The sequence below is a fragment of the Hyperoodon ampullatus genome, assembly GCF_949752795.1.
Source record: "Hyperoodon ampullatus genome assembly, chromosome: 13".
Taxonomy (NCBI): Eukaryota; Metazoa; Chordata; class Mammalia; order Artiodactyla; family Ziphiidae; genus Hyperoodon; species Hyperoodon ampullatus.
In genome coordinates this window covers 16,281,474-16,303,915 of record NC_136926.1, presented here as the reverse complement: position 1 = coordinate 16,303,915, position 22,442 = coordinate 16,281,474, and the positions used below count along the sequence as shown (strand labels likewise).

General features: G+C 40.2%; 1 protein-coding gene across 1 annotated transcript in view; it reads right to left on the bottom strand.

Moving 5' to 3' along the window:
- The window catches only part of HECTD4 (HECT domain E3 ubiquitin protein ligase 4), a gene marked incomplete at both ends in the record, with an annotated part of 188,671 nt that overhangs the window by 115,680 nt on the left and 50,549 nt on the right, over positions 1 to 22,442 (bottom strand). Inside the window, 5 exons of the mRNA XM_079717670.1 lie at positions 12,268 to 12,438; positions 15,292 to 15,430; positions 16,099 to 16,207; positions 19,354 to 19,484; positions 20,154 to 20,243. Of these exons, the coding sequence (XP_079573796.1) occupies positions 12,268 to 12,438; positions 15,292 to 15,430; positions 16,099 to 16,207; positions 19,354 to 19,484; positions 20,154 to 20,243 (640 nt within the window). The remainder of the gene's footprint in view (positions 1 to 12,267; positions 12,439 to 15,291; positions 15,431 to 16,098; positions 16,208 to 19,353; positions 19,485 to 20,153; positions 20,244 to 22,442) is intronic.

Sequence of the window (22,442 nt, the reverse complement as noted above, 5' to 3'; positions counted from 1 at the left end):
GAAGGGCTGGACCTGGTGGGGGGAGGCTTTTACAAGACATTCACAAATGGTAAGGGAATGAGTTTCTTAGAGAGTTCAAAATGCTGTTTCTATTTCCTCCCCTCTGCTTTTTAACACTTTGCAGCTACTTAACTCAGCTCCCTCTAACAAGTGGACATTCTTGATGGGCCGAGAGTAAGCTAAAACCAAAATCAACCATTTTCTTGACTTCCGTGTAGGTTGTGCCACGGTTGCCAGAACTCTTAAGGTAGTCCTTCCTCAGTCTCGGTGGTAGAACACAATCCCAGTTTGTTTCTTTTTAACATGAACACTTACCTATGTGTAAGGGACTCTTCTAATGAGCAAAGCCAAGATAGTTCCTGCCCTCCTTGCTCTCCTCTTATTTGCTGGTTCCCATCTCCACTTACCTAAATGGGAGTTTGCTTAGAGTTAGACCCAGCCTCTGGTGTCTAAGACCTCTGCCTGGAACACTCTGTCCCTAGATCCTCCTATGTGTGGCTGGTTCCTTCCCATCATTCGGGTCTCAGGTAATATGTCACCGCCTCCAAGAGGCCTTCTATGATCACCAATTTAAAGAGGAATCTCCTCCACCCACCCACCCACCCCCCACAAGCCAGAGCACATCACCCAGTTTTATCTGCACAGCATTTACCATTCTCTGAAATTATTTTACTCATTAATTCATTGATTGTTTGACCTTCTACCTTCCCCACCCCAACTGAATATTGGCTCCCCGAGAGCCGGGATCCTGCCTGCCTTGTTCACCATAACATTTCTAGCACTCAGAGGCACGCAGTAAATACTTGAAGCTTTGCTGAGTAAACAAATCGGTGTCCTGGCCCAAATCCAATCCCAGCTCTCCGAGGTGGCTCCCACGTTTCTATATACAGACCCAGCCTTGCTACTGAGATCTAGTGCCACTTCTCCAACTGCCTCCCACTCCCAAGCATTTCGACTGGAGCAGCCTGCTGTCGCCTAAAATTTAACGTCCACATCTTACCACGTCATTTTTTTTTTTTTTTTTTTTTTTTTTGCGGTACGCGGGCCTCTCACTGTTGTGGCCTCTCCCGTTGCAGAGCACAGGCTCCGGACACGCAGGCTCAGCGGCCATGGCTCACGGGCCCAGCCGCTCCGCAGCATGTGGGATCTTCCCGGACTGGGGCACGAACCCGCGTCCCCTGCATCGGCAGGCGGACTCTCAACCACTGCGCCACCAGGGAAGCCCTTACTATGTCATTTTACCCCACCTCCCCCCCCAGCTAGATTACCCTTTACCAAGTATAGCTCTAGTTATCTTGCACAACTCTAAATATGACCCTTCAAAGGCATCCAGATAAAAATCAATCACTTGGCATTCAAAAGCATTACCCAGACTAGCCCTATGAGAAAAACAACAGATAACTTAAGAAAAAAAAACTATATCATTGTGTTCAAGTACTTTGAAAATACTGAAAAGAAAACCTGATAAAGCGCCTGTGAAAAGCAAGGAGGACTGGGCTTTGGTGCCCAAGTGGTAAATCTGGGAACCTCTGTACTTAGCTAAGAAGCTCTTTGGGATGAAAAAGCTACTACTGATTTAGAAAGGAGGGGAAGAGCCTGGAAGGAGTAAGAAGCAGCACAGAGTTAGTAACGATGAGAAGCTTCCCTCTGGCTCCCTTCCTGGCCCAAGCCACCACCTCAAGCCCGATGACCATCCAGCCTCTCAACTGGTCTCCCCGTTTCCACTTTGACCACATATGCTTTACTCTCCACACACCAGCCAATGATTTATTTACAAATGTAAATAAAACTGTCTCCTTCCCTGCTTGAAACCCTGCAGCAGCTTCCCAACACACTTATAATAAAATCCAACCTACTGGTAAGGTCCACGGGGTCCAACATCCACTGACCTCCCCGGCTGGCCTGCCTCTGCTCCCCCTTTCTCACCACACTTTCAGCAGCACCGCCTTCTGTCGCCCCTCCAAAATGCCTGTACGCTAGGCCTGTACTTGCTGATCCCTCTTCCTGGACTGGACTACCTCTGGTTTGCCTGAGACTGTCCTGGTTTTAGCACTGAAAGTCCCATGTCCCAAGAAATCTCTCAGGCCCAGGCCAACGGGGATGGTTGGTTGCCCTCTCTGGCAGGATGGGTGGCTGCTTCTCATCATTCTCGTCTCAGTTCAAGTGTCCGGCCTCAGAACGGCCCTATCTGCCAGGCAAACTGGAGCGGCTCCCCACCTCCACGCTCCCTCACTCTCTGTCGCATTATCCTGTTTTATTTTCTCCCCAGCATTTATCACTTGCTGAAATTATTTCGTTCTTGTTGTTTCCTTTCTTACTCATTCCCCACACTCTAACGTAAGCACCCTGAAAACAAAGGCTTATTACCCTCCTACCCAGACAAGGCACTGGATTAACACAGGATGAATGAAGGGCATCTCAGTCAGCCAGACCATAATTTAAAGGAAATAATAAACCCATCAGGTGAAGGGGGAGAGGGACCTCATGTGTCCGTTACTACACTGACTACATGTTTAGGAAGAGACATAAACAAGACAAAATAGGAGTCAAATTGTCACTGAATCTATCTAAAGAACAGCAGTTTATACAAAGCACATGGGGGCGGGAAGAACTCTCAGAGCAAAATAGAAGTGAAGATGTAAAACATGTGCCCTGAAAAGGTAAAAGAGAGTCATAGAAGATTCTCAAGCAGGGATGTGTCCAGTGTAGAGGTAACCAAATCAGGCAGGAAGATTCCATGCCTCAGTTATTCTATAATCTTAAAGGCCAGAATTCTAAGTGTCTTAGAGCTTCAAAAGGCCTGTGACTGTAAGTGGTAGACTATCACATTGGTGGCCCTGGTGAATGATGTGTCCTAATATTCATGCCCTTCTTTAGTCCCCTCCTACATAGAGTCTGGGCTTGGCCATTAGAAAGCATGATGCAAGCAGAAGCTTGATAAGCACTTGTCACCTTGAAAAGCTCCCATCTGAAAGACAGCCTCTATGCTGTCAAGAGGCTCAACCTAGATTATTGACATCAAGCAGAGAGAGACTCTGGAAGAAGCCAACTTAAATGTTACAGGCCCAGTCAAGCTCCAAGTTGAGTGAAGCTGTGGGTGTGACCTCAGCTTCACCATGTGGCAAAGAATCACCCAGCTGAGTCCAGTGAACCTTTAATTCATTGTTGCTTGAAGTCACTTAGTTTTGGGGGCGGTTTGTTGAGCAGCAGCAGATACCCCAAGTCAGAGAAATTCTATGACCCAAATGTTAGCGGTTGTTTTATATTAATAATAGTTTCAGTATTACTTACAGCTTAAGACCATATTTCTACAGTTTACCTTATATAATGATCAATTATCTAATTTCATTCTGAGTTAATAAGAAATCATTTTGAGAGACAAGTATAGCTTGTTGGATCCTACTCTGACCTATTCAGTTTAGGTAATCCTTCGATCCTTTAGTGCTCCCTCAGTCCGAGGTAGTGTGTAGATCAAATTCAGCTGATTCTCATGAAAAATGACACAATGGAAGAACACTGGTGGTGTTCAAGCTTCCAAAAATATGCTTTTAATATTTTTTCTGATTATAAAATATATGGCCCCTTCTATAGCTGTTTAGTCTCTTTAAGAATCTTTAAATCTTAAAAAAAAAAAAAAAAAAAAAAAAAAAAAAAAAAAAAAAAAAAAGAATCTTTAAATCTTGCTTTAGTCTATTCTTGACCCAAAAGCTACAATGAACTTTTAAAACCACATCCTGCTCAAAACTCTCCAAGAGCTTCCCATGTCACTTGAGATAAAAATCCAAATACCTTGCAAGGCCCTGGTGTTTGCAAGAAGTGGCCCTGGCTACCTCTCCAACTCCACCACTCATCACTCAACCCTCTCATCACTCCACTGGAGCAAGGTGCAGAAGAATGTGAATAACAAATCACCATTCATGTAAAAACAGAAAAACAAAAACATACGTGTATATTTGTTCCTATGTGTTCGCATTATCTCTGGAAGGATACAGAAGAAAATGTTAACATTACTTGCCTCTGGGGAAGGAAATTGGACTTGAGGCAGGGTAGGTGAGAGACTTTTGTACCATTTGAGTTTTGTAACTATATTATCTTTTTTTTTTTTTTAAGCGGCACATTGGCTCACCACACAATTTCTTTAGTAAATTTTATTCCCAACAAATTAAACCTTTTTTTTGTTTGCTTCTCTGTTGTTTTGTTTTTTGGGTTTTTTTTAAAAACATCTTTATTGGAGTATAATTGCTTTACAATGGTGTGTTAGTTTGTGCTTCATAACAAAGTGAATTAGAAACCAAAATTTTTCATGAATCTGCAAAGTAAAGAAGTAGAGTCACAGATGTAGAATACAAACTTAAGGTTAGCAGGGGATAAGGGGAGGGAGGGATAAACTGGGAGATTGGGATTGACATATACACACTACTATACATAAAATAGATAACTAATAACTTATTGTATAGCACAGGGAACTCTACTCAATACTCTGTAAAGGCCTATATGGGAAAAGAATCTAAAAAAAGAGTGGATACATGTATATATATAACTGAATCACTTTGCTGTACACCTGAAACTAACACAACACTGTAAATCAACTATACTCCAATAAAAATTGAAAAAAACCCCAAACTTGAGGGCATTATGCTAAGTGAAATAAGACACACAGAGAAAGACAAATACTGTACGATCTCATTTATATGTGGAAGATAAAAAGCTGAACTCACTTAAACAGTAGTTTCAATGGTAGTTGCCAGGGTGGGGGGCGATGGGGAGATGTTGGTCAAAGGGTACGAACTTTCAGTTAGAAGATAAATAAGTTCTGGGGATCTAATATACATACAGCATGGTGACTATAGTTAATAATACAGTATTGTACACTTGAAATCTGCCAAAAGAGTAGATGTTAAATGTTCTTAGCACAAGCACACACAAAAATATGTCAACTATGTGAGGTGATGGATATGTTCACTAAATCGATTGTGGTAATCATTTCACAATATATGCATGTGTCAAATAATCACACTGTAAATCTTAAAAATATACAGTTTTGTCATTTATACCTCAATAAAGCTGGGGAAAAAATCTCAGGTCTCGAACCCTTGGAATCATCCAATCTGAAGCCCTCATTTTATAGATAATTTTTTGTGGAGGAGGGGGTTCTGGTTTGGCCCAGGCAGTTCACTAGAGAGCTATGGCTAGGCCCTGTAATTTGTGATTTCTGAAGCAGATTATTTTATTATCTATTCAATAATTTAAGGTTTAAAAAGCAAAGTTAAAAATACGTCCATGTCCCCACAGTCTACTCCACTACCTCCCCACTGATTTCTCTACTTTTTTCATTGCAAACATCTGGAGAGAATTATCTATTCTTCACCACCATCTTTTCCACCTCACTCCTCAGCCAGCTCCATCTGGCTTCCACCCTTTACCCTCCCCAACAGCTCTTGCTAAGGCTACCACCAATAGCCTCCATATTCTCCATTCAAAAGACCTCTTTCAGGCTCAATCTTGACTTCTGAACAGGATTCAATGCTGTTAACCAAGTTCTCCTTCTTATAAAAATTTATAAAACTTTAATTTTTTTAAAGTCTTTATTGAATTTGTTACAATATTGCTTCTGTTTTATGTTTTGGTTTTTTGGTCACGAAGGCACGTAGGATCTGACCAGGGATCAAACCCGCACCCCCTGCATTGGAAGCAGAAGCCTTAACCACTGGACTGCCAGGGAAGTCCCCAAAATTTAATTTTTTATAGCCCATTTTTAAACTTTTAAAACACATAGAAAGATGGATGGTGGAAAGCAATGCCTTCCCCACTACGTTCCCTCCCCAGATGCAACCAATGTTGCCAGTTGCTTGTGATGCTTCCACTCATTCAACAAGTATCTAGTAATCACCTACTGTGTGCCAGGCACATTGTGCTAGGTGCTGGGGACACAGCAGTCAACAAAAGAGAACAAAATCTCTGCCCTAGAGCTGACATTCCAGGCAAGGGAGACAGTCAATAAATAAGCAAATAAACTGGCAGTAATAAGAGCCACAAAGAAAAAGCAATACAGGGATAAGGAGGGACAGGATTATATTTTACATAAAATAATTTATAAAGCATGGCCAGAAGGGTCTTTCTGATAAGGTGATATTTGAGCAGAGACCTAAACTAAGTGAGAACAAGCCATCTGGTTATCTGTGCGATGACAGCCCAGCACAAAGGTCCAGAGGGGGGAGCACGTTCAGTGTATTTGTATGTCAGCAAGGAGGCCAGGTGTGGCTAGAGTGGGGTGAGAGGGGGCCCAAATCACGCAGTACCTTTACAGAGGTGAACGGGATTTGGGAGACACTCCGAAGGGAAAGCAGACAACATATGACGACTGGACATGGAATTCGGGAAGGAAAGAAAAAGGAATAGAGAGGGACACCCAGGTCTTTGGCCAGCACTGAAAGGACACGGATGCCAGGAACTGAAATGGGAAAGCCTGCAGGAGAAGCAGGTCTGGAGTAAAATCAGGAGTTTGGTAGAGGGCATGTTTAGCGTGAGGGAACTATCAGACTTCCAACCAGAAAAGTCTCATACTCTGTGCATATACAAACACCCACCCACATCAATACGCATCTAGAGCTTCAGGGACAGGTTTTGGCTGAGAAGCAAATTTGAGCATTATCTGTATAGAGATGTGTTTCAAGCTACAAGATACGATGAGATCAACAAGGGAGTAAGAGCAGGTAGAGTAGAGAGAAAGGGTCCTGGAAATAGGTCCTGGTGCCCGTGACTGTTGAGAGGTAGGGAAGACAGGCTGGGCAGGAACAACCAGTGACAGAAGTCCTATGGGTGTCCCAAAGTCCAAGTGAAAACCTTTTCAAGAATGGCGGAGGGGGTGAAGCCATGTTAAATACTGCTAAAAGGTCAAGTAAAAAGAAAACTGAGTTGCCCTTGAATTGACTATTGTGGAAGTCCCTGATGAACTCGGGAAGAGCTGTTTTGGGGGTGTGATGAGGATATAAGACTGATTGGAGCAGGTTCAAGAGAGAATGGGAGGAAAGAACACAGAACAGTAAAAATAAACTCTTTTAAGCATATTGCTGTAAATGGGAGCCAAAGATAGGGGAGTGGAGGCGGGTGTGGGTCAAGGGAGTTGGTTTTGATTTTTCAAGGCTGGATATCCTCTCATGTATTTGTACACTGTGATGAGTGATCCACTGAGAGAAGAAAGCTGTTATCATAGGAGAAGGACAATTCCAGAGAGAATCTGTGCCTCCTCGCCAGCCACAACTTTTATCACACAGCAGGTAGTGATTACACACAGTGCTCTGAACCTAGCTTTTTGTACTAAACAATATAACTTGGAAATTAATCTACTTCAATTGATGCAGATCTGCCCCATGCTTTTTTTTTTTTTTTTTTTTTTTTTTTTTTGCTATACGCGGGCCTCTCACTGCTGTAGCTTCTCCCATTGCGGAGCCCAGGCTCCGACGCGCAGGCTCAGCGGCCATGGCTCACGGGCCCAGCCGCTCCACGGCATGTGGGATCTTCCCGGACCGGGGCACGAACCCGTGTCCCCTGCATCGGCAGGCGGACTCTCAACCACTGCGCCACCAGGGAAGCCCTGCCCCATGCTTTTTAATGGCTACACAGTGTTCCCTTCTGTGAAAGTACCATAGGCAGAAAGCCAGATAGATATCTATGTTTACCTTCCCAAGTCAGCATTTTATTTTATTTTTTAAATATATTTTTTGATGTGGACCATTTTTTTAGTCTTTATGGAATTTGTTACAACACTTCTTCTGTTTTATGTTTTTGGTTTTGTGGCCGCAAGGCATGTGGGATCTTAGTTCCCCGACCAGGGATTGAACCCGCACACACGCACTGAAAGGCTAAGTCTTAACCACTGGACCACCAAGTCCCCCAAGTCAGCATTTTAGAAGCTGCTAAACTAGTGGCCGTTCATGCTTAAGAATTTTTTATCTTATGATGAAAAATTTCAAAAATGCAAAAATAGTGAATAGTATAGTGAACCTCCATATATCCATCATCCAGATTCAACTATTAACCAGATACAGCCAAATCTGTTTAACCCACCCATCTCTTTTTGCTCAAGCATTTTAAAGCATATCCATCCCAGACTTGGGACTGACATATACACACTACTATATATAAAATAGATAACTAATAAGGACCTACTGTATAGCACAGGGAACTCTACTCAATACTCTAATGGCCTATATGGGAAAAGAATCTAAAAAAGAGTGGATATACGTATATGTATAACTAATTCACTTTGCTGTACACCTGAAACTAACACAACACTGTAAATCAACTATACTCCAGTAAAAATTTTTAAAAATAAATAAAGCATGTCCTAGACATCATGTAATTCCACTTCTGAATACTTCACTACACATCTCTAAAAATATGGACATTTTCTTATATAATCACAATGCCATTATCATACTTTAAAAAGAAGAATAAAGCCCTTGGTTTCCTCTAATACTCATTTTATATTCAAATTCCAAATTGTCACCAAATTTTTTTTCTACAATTGGTTTGATTGATTCAGACTCCAAAAGTGACTCAAAAGTTGTTCTTTTAATCTAGAGCAGGCTCCTTCCCCCCCAACTTTTTATTCCATGCCACTGGCAGAGGCTTTTAGTTGTTCTATTTCCTCCAGGTCAGGGATGGGCTTTTGATTGTATAACTATATGTCTAAAAATATTTTTATGTTGTCTTTACAACTGATTGATACTTTGGTTGACTACTGACTTCTGGGTTAGAAATTGATTTCCCTTAGAATTTTGAAAGTACTGCCCCATTTTCACATCCAGTAATGCTACTGAACAGCCTGGTGCTTTTCTTATTCTTCATTATTTGTACATGATTTTATTTTATTTCTAGAAGCTTTAGAATCCTCTTTGTTCCTGATAATCTGAAATTTCAAGATGATGTGCCACAGTATGTACATTTTTCATTCACTGTGCCGGATACCTTTTAATCTGGACACGAGTGTCCTTCAATCTGACATTTTTCTTCTATTATTTCTTTGATCATATCTTCCTCTTTATTTTCTGTTCTCTTTTTGGAACTCCTGTTACCAAGACTTTAGATGGATTACTCCTTTATGTCTTTTATCATCTCATATTTACTGTTATTTGTCCTACTCTCTAGGAGATTTCTTATCTTTAATCCTTTTATTAATTTTCAAACTTTGACAATCACAGTTTTAAATTCCCAGGAGCTCTTTCTCATTCTGATAGTTCTTTTTTCATGACATCCTGTTCTGCTTTATGAATACAATACCTTCTCATATCTCACAGAGTAGTAAGTGCTTATGAAGTTTTACTTTACTCTATTAGCTGTTTTTCTGATTTCTTTTTCTTATTTTTAGTTTCCAAACTGGAGACTTTCCTTATTTGTCTAGAGATTCTCAATGGTCTGCTTTAAATTTTTTTTAAAGAACTTTTCATTTGGGCAATTTTTTTTTTTTTTTGGCCGTACGCGGGCCTCTCACTGTTGTGGCCTCTCCCGTTGTGGAGCACAGGCTCCGGACGCGCAGGCTCAGCGGCCATGGCTCACGGCCCCAGCCGCTTCGCGGCATGTGGGATCCTCCCGGACCGGGGCACGAACCCGCGTCCCCTGCATCGGCAGGCAGACCCTCAACCACTGCGCCACCAGGGAAGCCCTATTTGGGCAATTTTTAAATGTACGCAAAAGAAGAAAGAATAGTACAATGAGCTCCCCATGTACCCATCACCTAGCTTAAATAATTATCATTATTTTGCCAAACTTTTTTAATCTATTCCTCTCCCCTCCACACTCATACCTCACCAAAGTTTGGGGTTTTGTTTGTTTGGGGGTTTTTTGTGCCTGTCTTTAACAGTTCAGCACTAGTCAGGAATACTATGCACATGGTTGAGGCTTGCTTACTGGAAGGCATCACTTGTGGGCGATTCACCGGGGCAGCAAGTCTTTTCCTTAGATGAACCACAATGTCAGTATATTGGGATCTTTTTTTTCCAGGTTTGGTTTGGTTTCTTCAGACAATAAACATCTAGACTTTTGCCGGGGCAGCCGGCATCTGAGCAAAAATGTTGTGCACACCAGGAAGGGGGATGACAGTTCCTTTTGCAAACTTCAGTCTATACCCCTGCCTCACAATGGCTCTGTATCACACCTTATGCTGCCAATTCTTAAGACTCTCTAAGGTTGGGGGCAGGTGAATCATCTCTTTCTCTTGGGATTCCCCTGACCATATACTTTTAGTTTTGGCTTTGCCCACACTGAAGGACAGGAAGGGACACTACTATCTCCATCTTCTAAGGTTGGGGGACAAGAGATACTACCTAGAGCTGAGGAACAAGTAATAAAAGTTTAACTATAAGTTACAAAGATACTCTCCTCCTAAGAGGAATTAAAATTAATGAAATAAATACATTAGGAAGAAGGAGGAAAGAAAGGGGATGAACTGAGCCAAATGCTCATCTATCACAGCAAAAAACAAAAAAACCAAAACACACACAAACACACACAATATAAATAGGGTTAGTAAACCAAGAAACAGCAATGTAAGCCTTTTACTTAGAAATACAAGAGTAGCCACCAGAAGAAGGAAAAGCTGACACCATTAAAGTAACTGTCTATAAGGAACATGCTAGGGATGGGGCAAGAGACTCTCACTTTTCATTATGAGCCCAGATGTGCTACCTCAAGTTTTAATCCATGTACATGTTTTTCTTTGATATAGATATTTTTTAATTTAACAAAAGCATATAAGGGAAAGGGGAATTCTTTGATGTTTTCCCATTATTCTTAGGATGAAGACCTAAATCTTCTAACTAGCTCGTTAGGTCTGTTTAAAAACAACTTTTTTTAAAAAGGCATTTCTAACAATTTAATTATGAACACATCTTCTAGTAGTACAATCTCTAGCAGATCAATTCAAAGACTCACTCTGGCTAAGACATTTTATAAGAAAAGATAATGATTTGAGGATACTGAGAAACTAGATAGAAAAAAAAAGAATGTACAGTTAAATGTTACTAGACTGACAGTTAACTGGCAGGATGGATGACTTCTTTCCCAGAACAAGTTTTAACCCCATTAAAGTTTATCAGAAATTGCTTCAGTGCTTTTTTTTTTCCTTCAGGAATGCTAATTTCTTCCCAGAAGGAGGCTATAAATTACATTATGTAAAAAGGTTTTGTCACAGACCTGGCTTGGGGCAATTTTTTCTTTACAAGTCTCTACAAATATTATCTAGACCAGTGCTGTCCAATAGAACTTTCTTCAATGATGGAAATGTTCTCTATCTTTGATGTTCAACATGGTAGCCACTAGCCAGGCACATGTGGCTACTGAGGACTTGAAACGTAGCTAATACAACTGAGCAACTAAAGTTTTAATTGTATTTAATTCTGATTAATTTAAATAGCCACATGTGGCTACTGGCTATTATATTAGACAGTGCAGATCTGGACCATCATGGTTTCCAGTCTCTCCTTGCCCCAAGCTCTTCTCTCTGCACTCAACCACTCTGGCCCACTGTCATTTCCAATAAAACACATGCTCGCTCCCTCCACAGAGCTTTTCCATTTGTGGTCTCCCTTTCCTACCATGTTCTTTCCTCCCTATTCCCCAATTTCTTCATCTGGTTAGCTACTATTTTTCCTTCACTACCTCAAATTATGTTGTCCATGTATCTGTTCACTTGTTTATGGTTAATGTTTTGTCTCTCTACCACCACCACCATCACAACTCAACCCACCCACTAGCCAGAATACAAGCTCCATTTGAGCAAGGGTCCTGTCCCCCTTGCCTATCACTGTATTCCCACCACCTAGATACCACCATGTCTGGTTCTCAGTAGATACTTAGCCGATATCTAATGAATGAATGAATGGCTGCCTTCTCACAATATCAACTGTCATATCTCTTGGGGATTCCCAATATCCATCTGTAGACCCAATCTTGCTACTGCAATTTACTTTCAAATTTCCAGCAAGCTTATGAGCATTTCTACTTAAAAGCCCCACTGTCTACACATTAACTATCCTTACCTCCACTCTGTTGCTAGATTAACCTTCAAAAACCTTGCCTTTATTTGTGTCATACAACTCCAAACAAAGAAATCTTCAAAGACATCCAAGAGAGAAGTCAATTTTGAGGCAAGAGTGAATACACTGTACAAGTACTCCAAGTTTCTTAGGTCCTTTGTAAACCAATTATAAAAAGCAAGCAAGTAAAAAATGTCTCTGCAAAGACATAAAATGAGAAAGTGAAACTTACCACAAGTTCAAAAATGTCCATGAAGACAGAATGTCCCTTAGGTGTTTTCTCATTCAGACTGGCAGGAGACCAGATCCAATAGAAGTAAGTACCATCTGAAGAAAGGTGCACGGTGCTCATAGTGCTGCCCACAGGGAGGTGATTGGCTGGCATTGGCACCATCTGGCACACCTGGACATGAAAGGGAGGAAAACTTCATTACTGTGACATGTAAATTCTGATTCTATCCGTTCATCATTAATGCCATTAAGTCCAAGAAGAGAATTCAATAGGTCTCCTGGTCAAAATAAAACTGACATTTATCTCTAAGAATAATATATGAAAATTATATGACAGAAATATAAGAGTTCATACAATGGGCCATGCAATAGATTAAAAGATTCCTGAGATTAATTCAAATTACATTTTAATAGGAAAAAGTATTACTAAACACTTTGAATCTGCTATGCATGTGTGTTTTACCAAATATTTATTAAAAACAAAGTTTTTTAGGGGATATGGGGATATATGTATACATATATAGCTGATTCACTTTGTTATACATCAAAAACTAACACAACATTGTAAAGCAATTATACTCCAATAAAGATGTTAAAAAAAGAAAAAACCGAAGTTTTAGAGAAACAGTACTTTCTGAAATTCCCTTAGCATATAAATTTAAGGCTTAAGTATATTTAAAGGACAGGAACTATATCTTATTAATCTTTATATTCCCAGCACCTAATTCAGAGTCTAACTCAGAAATTAATAATTATGGAAGGAAGGAAAAAAGCAAAGGTGAGAAAAAAACAAGAGAGAAAGCAAAGAAGAGGGAGAAGGAGTAAAAAGATGAAGGTGCACACAGATCCTGACTTAGCACAGGAGGGCCGGCCGGAGGAAAAAGACAAACACCCATTCTCTGTATCAGACATGAGGCATGTGTTTCTAATACTAAACATCTTTCAGTTTCAATGTAATGAATAAGTTCTGCACATTTCATATTAAATGTGCAGTTACATACTAATTTTGACTGCTAGAGAAAAGCACTTAAAATAAGAGAAAATGAGAATCAAGAGAACTGCTGACTAGGTTTTAAAAAAAAAATCCAAGAATAGAAACAGAACTGAAAATCCCCAAATAAAAATAATTAGAGAAGGTTGGGTGCCTTCAGGAGACAGTAAGAATGACCTTCAGTTACTCCATCTCTTTGGGTGAGTCACTAGTTTTCCTAAGGTTACTTTTGACCCCTGAACTCATTTCATATGAACTTTTTTCCAGACTTGTTTTTGCTACCTCAAAAGTTAAAAAAGTCATTTAGTTGCTATAACCACACTTTGAAATTTGTAATGCCAAGAAATCTAGAAAGTTGACAGCTACTGAATGGCTTAAGCTACCCACAAATTGTTCCAATGCACCTATCTAGTTAGTGAGAACACTGCTTTCTTGGGCAACAAAGTTTTTGCAAAAACACAGAGGATACTGACATTACTTCAAATGTAAACCACGTTCCAAGATTTAACATCTGTTTAAGTCCCCAGGCTATTTCAAATAAATACAGGCAATGTTCTCATCTATCTGCATTACTGATAAGAAATGAAGTTAATTTGGCATCTATTTGTTCATTTTATTCATCCAACAATTTTTGAGGGCTTCCATTGTGGTGCAGTGGTTAAGAATCGCCTGCCAGTGCAGGGGACACGGGTTCGAGCCCTGATCCAGGAAGATCCCACATACCGTGAAGCAACTAAGCCCATGAGCCACAACTACTGAGCCTGCGCTCTAGAGCCCGTGAGCCACAACTATCAAGCTCGCGTGCTGCAACTACTGAAGCCTGCGCATCTAGAGCCCGTGCTCCGCAACAAGAGAAGCCACCGCAATGAGAAGCCCGCGCTCCGCAACGAAGAGTAGTCCCCCTTTGCCACAGCTAGAGAAAGCCTGTGTGCAGCAACAAAAACCCAATGCAACCAAAAATAAAATAAATAAAATTTAAAAGAAAACAATTTTTGAGCACCTCCTATGTGCTCTGCAGATGCAAAGGTGAGCAAGACTCAGTTCCTATTCTCCAGGAAAGGCACAGTTGAGTGACAGACAAGAAAAGATGTAACATCCCATTTAAGTCCTGGATGTGACTACTCTCAGGGCACTCACTCCACAGATGGTAACTCTAACCGTTCAGTTTGACTTTGGTTGAAAGGCAGAAAGTTGTAGCATAAAGAGCTCAAACTCTAGAGTGGATGGGTTCAAGTTCTCATGCTGCCATTATTGTGTGGCAAGATACTTAACCTCTCTAAGCTCACTCCTTCATTGAAGGACAAACACTTACTGAGCGCTTACAACCTGCCTAGCCTCAGGTGCCTTAACTGTAAGATGAAACTGCCATAGTCACACCTCACAGACAAGGAGAGGAAGTGTATGTAAATTGCCAAACCCACGGCCTGGCAAAGAGAGACACTGTTATTATCAATTATCAATCAAATGTTGTGCTACATTCTAAGGACACAAAGATGAGTAAGACAGGGTCCAGACCTAAAGGTGTGTGTGGTCTTGGGGAGGAGTTTGACACAACAGCAGGCGTTATTTCAGTATAATATAGCAAGTGCCATAACAGAGAGCTTTAAGAGCACCAAGGATGAGCTCAATCCCAAGTGCACAATCATTTTATCTAAACTCATTTCAAAGCTCCCATTCCCACAGAAAGGCTGTTTAGAACAAATTGAATAGGGAAATGATGCCTTCCCAAAATAGATCTAGTTAAAATAAAAAAAAAAAAGCTGGGATTTATACCATCTTTGACTCTCTAAAATTTTTTTAATCCTAAAAAAAGTTTGTCGGCCTTAGTAACTCTTAGAGAGCACATTCACTCAGATCATGTGGGAAAACTTAAGACATTAGAGAAAAAAACAGAATGCCCAAACGATGACAGTTAAAAGGATGTCACTCCGGCAGGAAACTATATCAACTGTGTTATTATTCCTCCTGATGATGTCACAAACTTCCCTTACTGTCTCCAAAATATAAAACACAAAGCCTTGGCGCTCTGTTTACCTGAAGGGTATTCTGGTCAATGACCTGGAAAAGAGAGTGAGGTTTATTGTCAAAAGATACAGGCCGGTGGAGAAGACTGCCACTGCCAAAAGCAATCCATCCTGGTTCCAGCTCCTCATTCCGGCAGTACACAAAACCTCTGTGGGGAAAAACGGTATACAGGCTAAGTCACCAGGTCACGTCTGAAACCCTGCAATGAGCTACAACAGACAAAACAACATTTCCCTCCTAATTTCTTTTCAGTGACTAAGTATGCAAAACGTCTGAAGGAGAATAAACATATTAACTTTGAGAATGACAAACTATGGCAAATATTCATTTCCCACAACAAATTGGAGAGGAAAAAAGTTGGGGAAACGGTCTAATTAAATATACATAAGGATCTCAAACTGTGGTTTCTTTTGGCAGCAATTCATAGATCTTATATCCCAACTGAAAAAAAACAAAAATCACCACTGATCCAATGTCAAATCCAAGAACAAAAAGACTTAACTCGAAAAATACACATTTATCAACACGGAGAAGTCACTAATATAAAAATTCTGATCACAGAGGAATTTCTGGCTAGAAGCTAGAAACAATGATTTTAGGGCTACCAAACTCTTTATAGAGTCAAAACAAAGCTGAAATGCATTAACAGAACCAAAGAGAGAAAGTGACAATAAGAGAAAACCAGTCATTCAGACTTGTTTAGTCACTCGTCAGTCTATGGGGAGTTAGCACGCACTCCCAGGTGTCTTCATCACAGATTTAGGTAATGAGGAAAACGTTCCAGCCAAATCATTCAGCAAGTTCCATGCAACTGACCTGAGAGTACCATGTAATCCAGACCCCAATTTGCTTACTCCTCTTCCAACTGAGTTAGTAGTATACAGGTAAAGACCATCTGCCGTGACACAGCGTCCCAAGTCAGCATCTGAAATCGTTTTTTCACAAGTAAATTATATACATGCTTTTTCTAATGAAATTATAAACGTGCTTTTTCTAATGAAAAAGCCATTAGGAGGCTGAATGAAAGATAATCTCCCATTTCTTAAATAAGTGCTTCTTGGGAATTCCCTGGCAGTCCAGTGGGTTAGGACTCAGCACTCTTACTGCCAGGCCCCAGGTTCGATCCCTGGTCGGGGAACTAAGATCCCTGCAAGCTGCACAGTACTGCCAGAAATAAAAATAATAAAATAAGTGCTTCAATGTGACTTCCAGGGAAGATGGCTTGAACGCCTAAAACAAAACTTCAAAATGCATATAGGATTAGAGACCAAGATCAGGGAAAGAGGTCGGATAGTTATTAGCAGGAGAACCTGGTTCAGTCTGCCAAAGATTTTTTTTCTTTCTTTCTTTTTTTTTTTTTGAATAGCAAAAATACATTCCTAACTCTAATCTGAAATGACTAAGCATACAATACTTTCCCTAAGGATTGTGTAATAAAAAATGTGTGAGATTTAAGAGTTTGGGACACTTATTAGTTGACCCTGGGCCTCTTTGAACTTCAGTTTCTTCATCTGTAAGATGAAGATAATATGTACCTCAAGAGTTACTGTGATGGTTAAATGAGACAACATAGGTAAACACCCACACTGCTCTCTGGTACAAAGCCAGGGCCCCATGAATGGCAAATGATTTTATGTTGATAGACTGATGATATACACTGAACTAAAATCTACTCCTTGTGGATTTTCCATCTAGAGATCCTAATTTTAAATTTCTGGAGTGACACAGCACAAAAGTATAATATCACTTCTATTTAAAAAGAGCAATTATGTTTACCCTTAGGTATATCTTCCCCAAGCTTAAAACAAATAATATCTCTCTGAACGATAGTAAATGGTTTACTAACATATTCTAGAGAATTTACCTTAATAAGAGAGCTTACAAATAAAACTTTGTTTTTATTTTCAAAATCAATCCACTTACTATGTTTAAGTGGAGTTTCTCTACTATTTGCCATATTATAAGAAATCCAGTGTAGTAGCACTCAAATTAGTACTAAGTATGTGGTTATCTTAAAAATTCAGTCTACTAATCCAAGACAACCGAGACTTGTTCCTATTAGTTCTTCAAAAAACAGTTAAAAGTAGGTAAATCATTTTCAAAATATTAATTTCATTCCTTAAACATTTTATTTTAACTTAAAGCTTATAAATATACATTTATTCATCACTCTTTAGATTAAGGCCAAGGCCTTTTGAGTATGGATCTGACAAGGGGTGAGAGTGAAGGTGACAGAGTAAAACAAGATTGGCCAGAGTTGACACTTGTTGAAGCTGAGTGATGGGTACACAGGGTTTACTGTAGTATGCTTTCAACATCTGGGTATGTTGAATGTTTCCACATATTAAAAATTAAATAAGACTGCTTTTTAAATTTTTATAAGAAAAACATCCTCTAGCCAGGAGCAAAACCAAAGGTACAAGAGAGTGAAATGCATACAGATCAGCTTAATACCATCATCCTCAGTAAGAAATTACTCCAAAGGAGATACTAAAAGGAGTAAAAGGAGAGAGTAAAGAAAGGGGTTTTGGTTTTGTATGAATTTATAAATTTCCACATATAATGTTTAAGAACTTCTTGGGCATTGCAGGCTTTTTGCTTCTCCTATTGGCTCTAGTTGAGTCAGTGAAGATAGTAACCCACATCCGGAAGCCTTGCCTCTGTTCCTCTCACCACTTTCACATGACTGTCTGGAAGAAACAGTGGACCATGAAGAGGCACAGGCACTGGATGAGAGGTGTGGGGATGGCCCACTGCTTAGATTGAACCCCGTTTCCTTACAGTTACCTAGGAAAGCTGTCCCCATCAAAAGTGTGAGAAGAAGGGGTGGGCAGAATAGACTCTGAATCCCACTCTAGTTTCTTAGAGAAGACCAATTTCTTAGAGATTGGCTTTGTTGAATCATTCTAAAGCATTCCATTTTTTAAAAAAATAAATTTATTTAAAATTTTTTTGGCTGCATTGGGTCTTCATTGCTGCATGTGGGCTTTCTCTAGTTGCGGTGAGCAGGGGCTACTCTTCATTGCGGTGTGTGGGCTTCTTATTGTGGTGGTTTCTCTTGTTACGGAGCACGGGCTCTGGGCGCACGGGCTTCAGTAGTTGGTGGCGCACGGGCTTAGTTGCTCCGTGGCATGTGGGATCTTCCCAGACCAGGGCTCAAACCCATGTCCCCTGCATTGGCAGGCGGATTCTTAACCACTGCACCATCAGAGAAGCCCTAAAAGCATTCCATTTCTAAATGTAAATAATTTCCTAGGGTTTTTTAAATTCCTGCTTTATCACTTATGTAATATTTAATGATATAATCACAAGTACCAATTACAATAACAAACAGGTTAGGAAGCAAGGCAGATTCTTGGCAAGCCTGCAACTCTGTAGGTGGGAGCAGCAATGCACAGACTCTAAGAAGAGCCTACTGGCCTCATGGGTTTTGTGTGCCACGGCACCGGTCAGTACATCTACCAAGCGAATAGAGGCCTAATTCACCTGGTAAGTCAGTTAACTGCAGGTCATTTCAGAGACCTTCTGCCATTTTCACTGAGATCACAGAATAAACAGATATGTAATACCTGTGAAACTGTAAAAACATTTTAATCTAGTTCCCTTTATTTAAAGGGGATACTTAACAATTCATGCTCCTTTGAACCATCTCTTTTTTTTTTTTTTTTTTTTTTTTTGCTTTTAGGACAGGAGGTTCACCAACACACACACAATAAATTACTAAAAGAAACAGTATCAGGCAACAAGACCTGATACTCTATTCGTGGACTTAAGGCTCCCATGCCCAAATTATTCAAATACTCAGGAATTTAAGTAATTCATGCCTCCCTGGCAGGAGTGTACGGATGATCCTTTTCCCTTGCGATAGTAAAACCTATCCATTTTCTTACCTCACTGAGTATCAGCTTTTACACTTTTACTGATAAAGCAGACAATGATTACCCTGTATAGGAACCTTGAGCTCTTAATTAAAAGGAATACAGAGTTATATCTAAATTGGTTGCCACAATTATCTAAAACCACTCTTTTCATATCTTAATTTCAATCACAGGACCAAAACCCTTGTATTACCTTTATTTTCAGAACTGGAGCCAGTGTTGCTATCTGGTGCAGGCAACATGTCTTCATACCCCCATGATACTATGTGTTTGCCACCAAGCAAACAGGAGGGGGATCCAGGTCCCCCTTCCAAAAGCAACAGCCTAAATAGGGGAGATAGAGAATCATAAAGACACCGAGACTATCCATTTCAGCAAGAAGATAAAAGTCTACTTAACATCTCAAAGAGCAGAAAACTAAAATAGTTCTACACAAATACTATACATCTGAAAAGACATTAATACATATATTTTTAAATTAGAAAATTACGAAGTAGTGCTTACGGAAATGTTACAATAAAATTGTAGCTGTGTGTAAAATGTATATATTTTACATGTATACGTATCTGAGAGAGAGAGATAGAGAGAAGGGGAGGGATGGAGAGAAAGGGGTATGAACTAGGAAACACATATAACACATACAACATTAGGAGTGGTTATCTTTGAGTAGTGAGATTATGAATGACTTTCACTTTTTTCTTTATACCTTAACATCTTATTATCTTGAAACCTACAATAAGAATTCATGACAAGCTATTGCATTTTTTTACCACAAAAATTAAAAAATGAAAAATACACGCTCTAGGAACACCTTCCAAGAAGGAAAGAAACAAAATTCTTACTTAAGATGAAAAGAATAACAAACTTATTTTAAAATATGAGTCATTAATTGATTTAAAAAAAAAGAGTTTAGCAATTTACTTATTAAAAGAGCTTTTATGCACAAGGCTCCCTTGTGTAGAAGGAGGGTGAGGATCCAAAGTGACAACTTACCTATACAGCACATCGGCTACAGGCAGGGACCCTAGATCTGTCTGTTTCTGTAATAGATGGACTGTATGAACAAAAGTTTTCAATGATCCCCTAAAAAAAAAAGGAAGGAACAGAAAATCATCAAAACTGAAATGTCAAATAAGGATGTTAATGTCCATTTTATTAACCACACGGAGAGCTTCCAAATTGACTCTGCTTCTGCCAATCAGTAGATGTGTTGTACAAAATGTCAAAATAGATGTGATTCTTAACATGCCAGTTATGATATTCTTCTTGTATTTGCAAAGGTAAATAATGTTCCCCTAACATAAAAGTTCAAAACATAAAGCTCAAGCATAAAGAATGTGTGGCTATTATGCCTGATACTGTTTCATCAACAAGTTGATCTCTAGCTGAAGGAGATATTTCATAGGAAAAGGTTATATTTAAAGTGTAGCAGTATTTCTAGGCTTAATTTCTTAATCTCTTTGTTAAGTTCATCCATTTTACATAAACATCTCACACATTAAATATGATTGAAGAGGAAAACATTCAAATAATTAATACTTTGTGCTGAGAGGTGTTCCTTCTGCTTCCCCCTGCTGTGCAGTATGTGACTGTAATGCTTGCAGAGCTCACTAAGACCCAATTTCCTTTTGGTTCCCAAAGCTTGAGGCTCTGGGAAGTCTATAGTTTGGTCAGCAGGATCTAAAAGAAGGTGATTTTAGATGCACGAGACTTACCTGGCCAGATCCCAAGTATAAATCACCACAAGAACATTTCCTGAGCTAAATGATCGCCAGTATCAGATGGGCTGACTTCAGATTGCTACCTTATTCTCTTAGCCAAGGCTTTAATTGCTAGGTATCATGTGCCTAAACTCCAAAAAGAAAGGGAATACCTAACACAGGACCAAGAGGGCCTAGAGTCCTCCTCTTTTTTTTTTTTTTTAATTTTATTTATTTTTTATTTTTGGCTGCATTGGGTCTTCGTTGCTGCACGTGGGCTTTTCTCTGGTTGCAGCAAGCGGGGGCTACTCTTCGTTGTGGTGTGCAGGCTTCTCATTGTGGTGGGTTCTCTTGTTGGAGCATGGGCTCTAGGCACGTGGGCTTCAGTAGTTGTGGTGCACGGGCTTAGTTGTTCCGCAGCATGTGGGATCTTCCCAGACCAGGGCTCGAACCTGTGTCTCCTGCATTGGCAGGCGGATTCTTAACCACTGCACCACCAGGGAAGCCCGAGTCCTCCTCTTAATTGCCCCTTTCACTGTCTCTGGTGTTCAAAGAATCAAAACCAAAGAACCATATAAGGCAGGGAGGCAGCAGACACAGTATAAAAGCACAAGTTGGGAGTCAGGACCCACAGGCTCTGAAACCCGTCTCTGCCACTCACCAGCGGCACCATCTCAGTCCTGTTACCAAATTCCTATGGGTTTTTACTTCTTCATCTGCCCAACAGGGATACCTCCCTGGGGTACAACGAGGTTAAAAGAAAGGGGCAAAGGCACAATGGAACATTTAAAACATTAAACCAACTATAAGATATTATTAGCTGCCAGATTCAGATTTTAAGAGTAAAATTTAGGGACGTCACTGGTGGTCCAGTGGGTAAGACTCCATGCTCCCAATGCAGGGGGCCCGGCTTCAATCCCTAGTCAAGGAACTAGATCCCACATGCTGCAACTACGTCTGCATGCTGCAACTAAAAACGTCCTTCATTCTGCAACTAAGACCTGGCACAGCCTAAATAAATAAATAAATAAATAATAAAATTTAAACTCCTTCCATGGCTCCTAAGCCCCTACATGGTCTGGACTCTCATCTCCTGCCCCTCTCCTTCTACCATTGCATTCCAGCCACCCTGCTCACTTTGCTGTCCTACCCCAAGCACATAAAGAGGATCAGATTTGTGCCACTTGCTGCTCCTCTTGCCTGGAACTCCATGTCACTGGCTTTTTTGCATGGCTGGCTCTTTCATCATCTAGGCCTCAGCTCAAATGTCTCCTATTCAGTAAGGCCGTCCCTGGTATCTCTAGCTAATGCTGGCCCCCACCTCCACTTAAGTCATTCTCTATTATTAAAATATCCTGGTTTGTCTTCTTACAGTGAACATCCCTCTCAGAAATTATCTTATATATGCATTTGTTGCTAGTTGTCTGACTCTCTGGGTCTCATGTAAACCTTGCAATTTTAGGGACCATTTACCTTGCTCACTGCTGTATCCACACTGCCTAGTAGAGTCTCTTGCACGTGGTAAATGAGCAATAATGACTGACAAAATGAAATCCACTCAACTGTAAGATTAGAGACCATG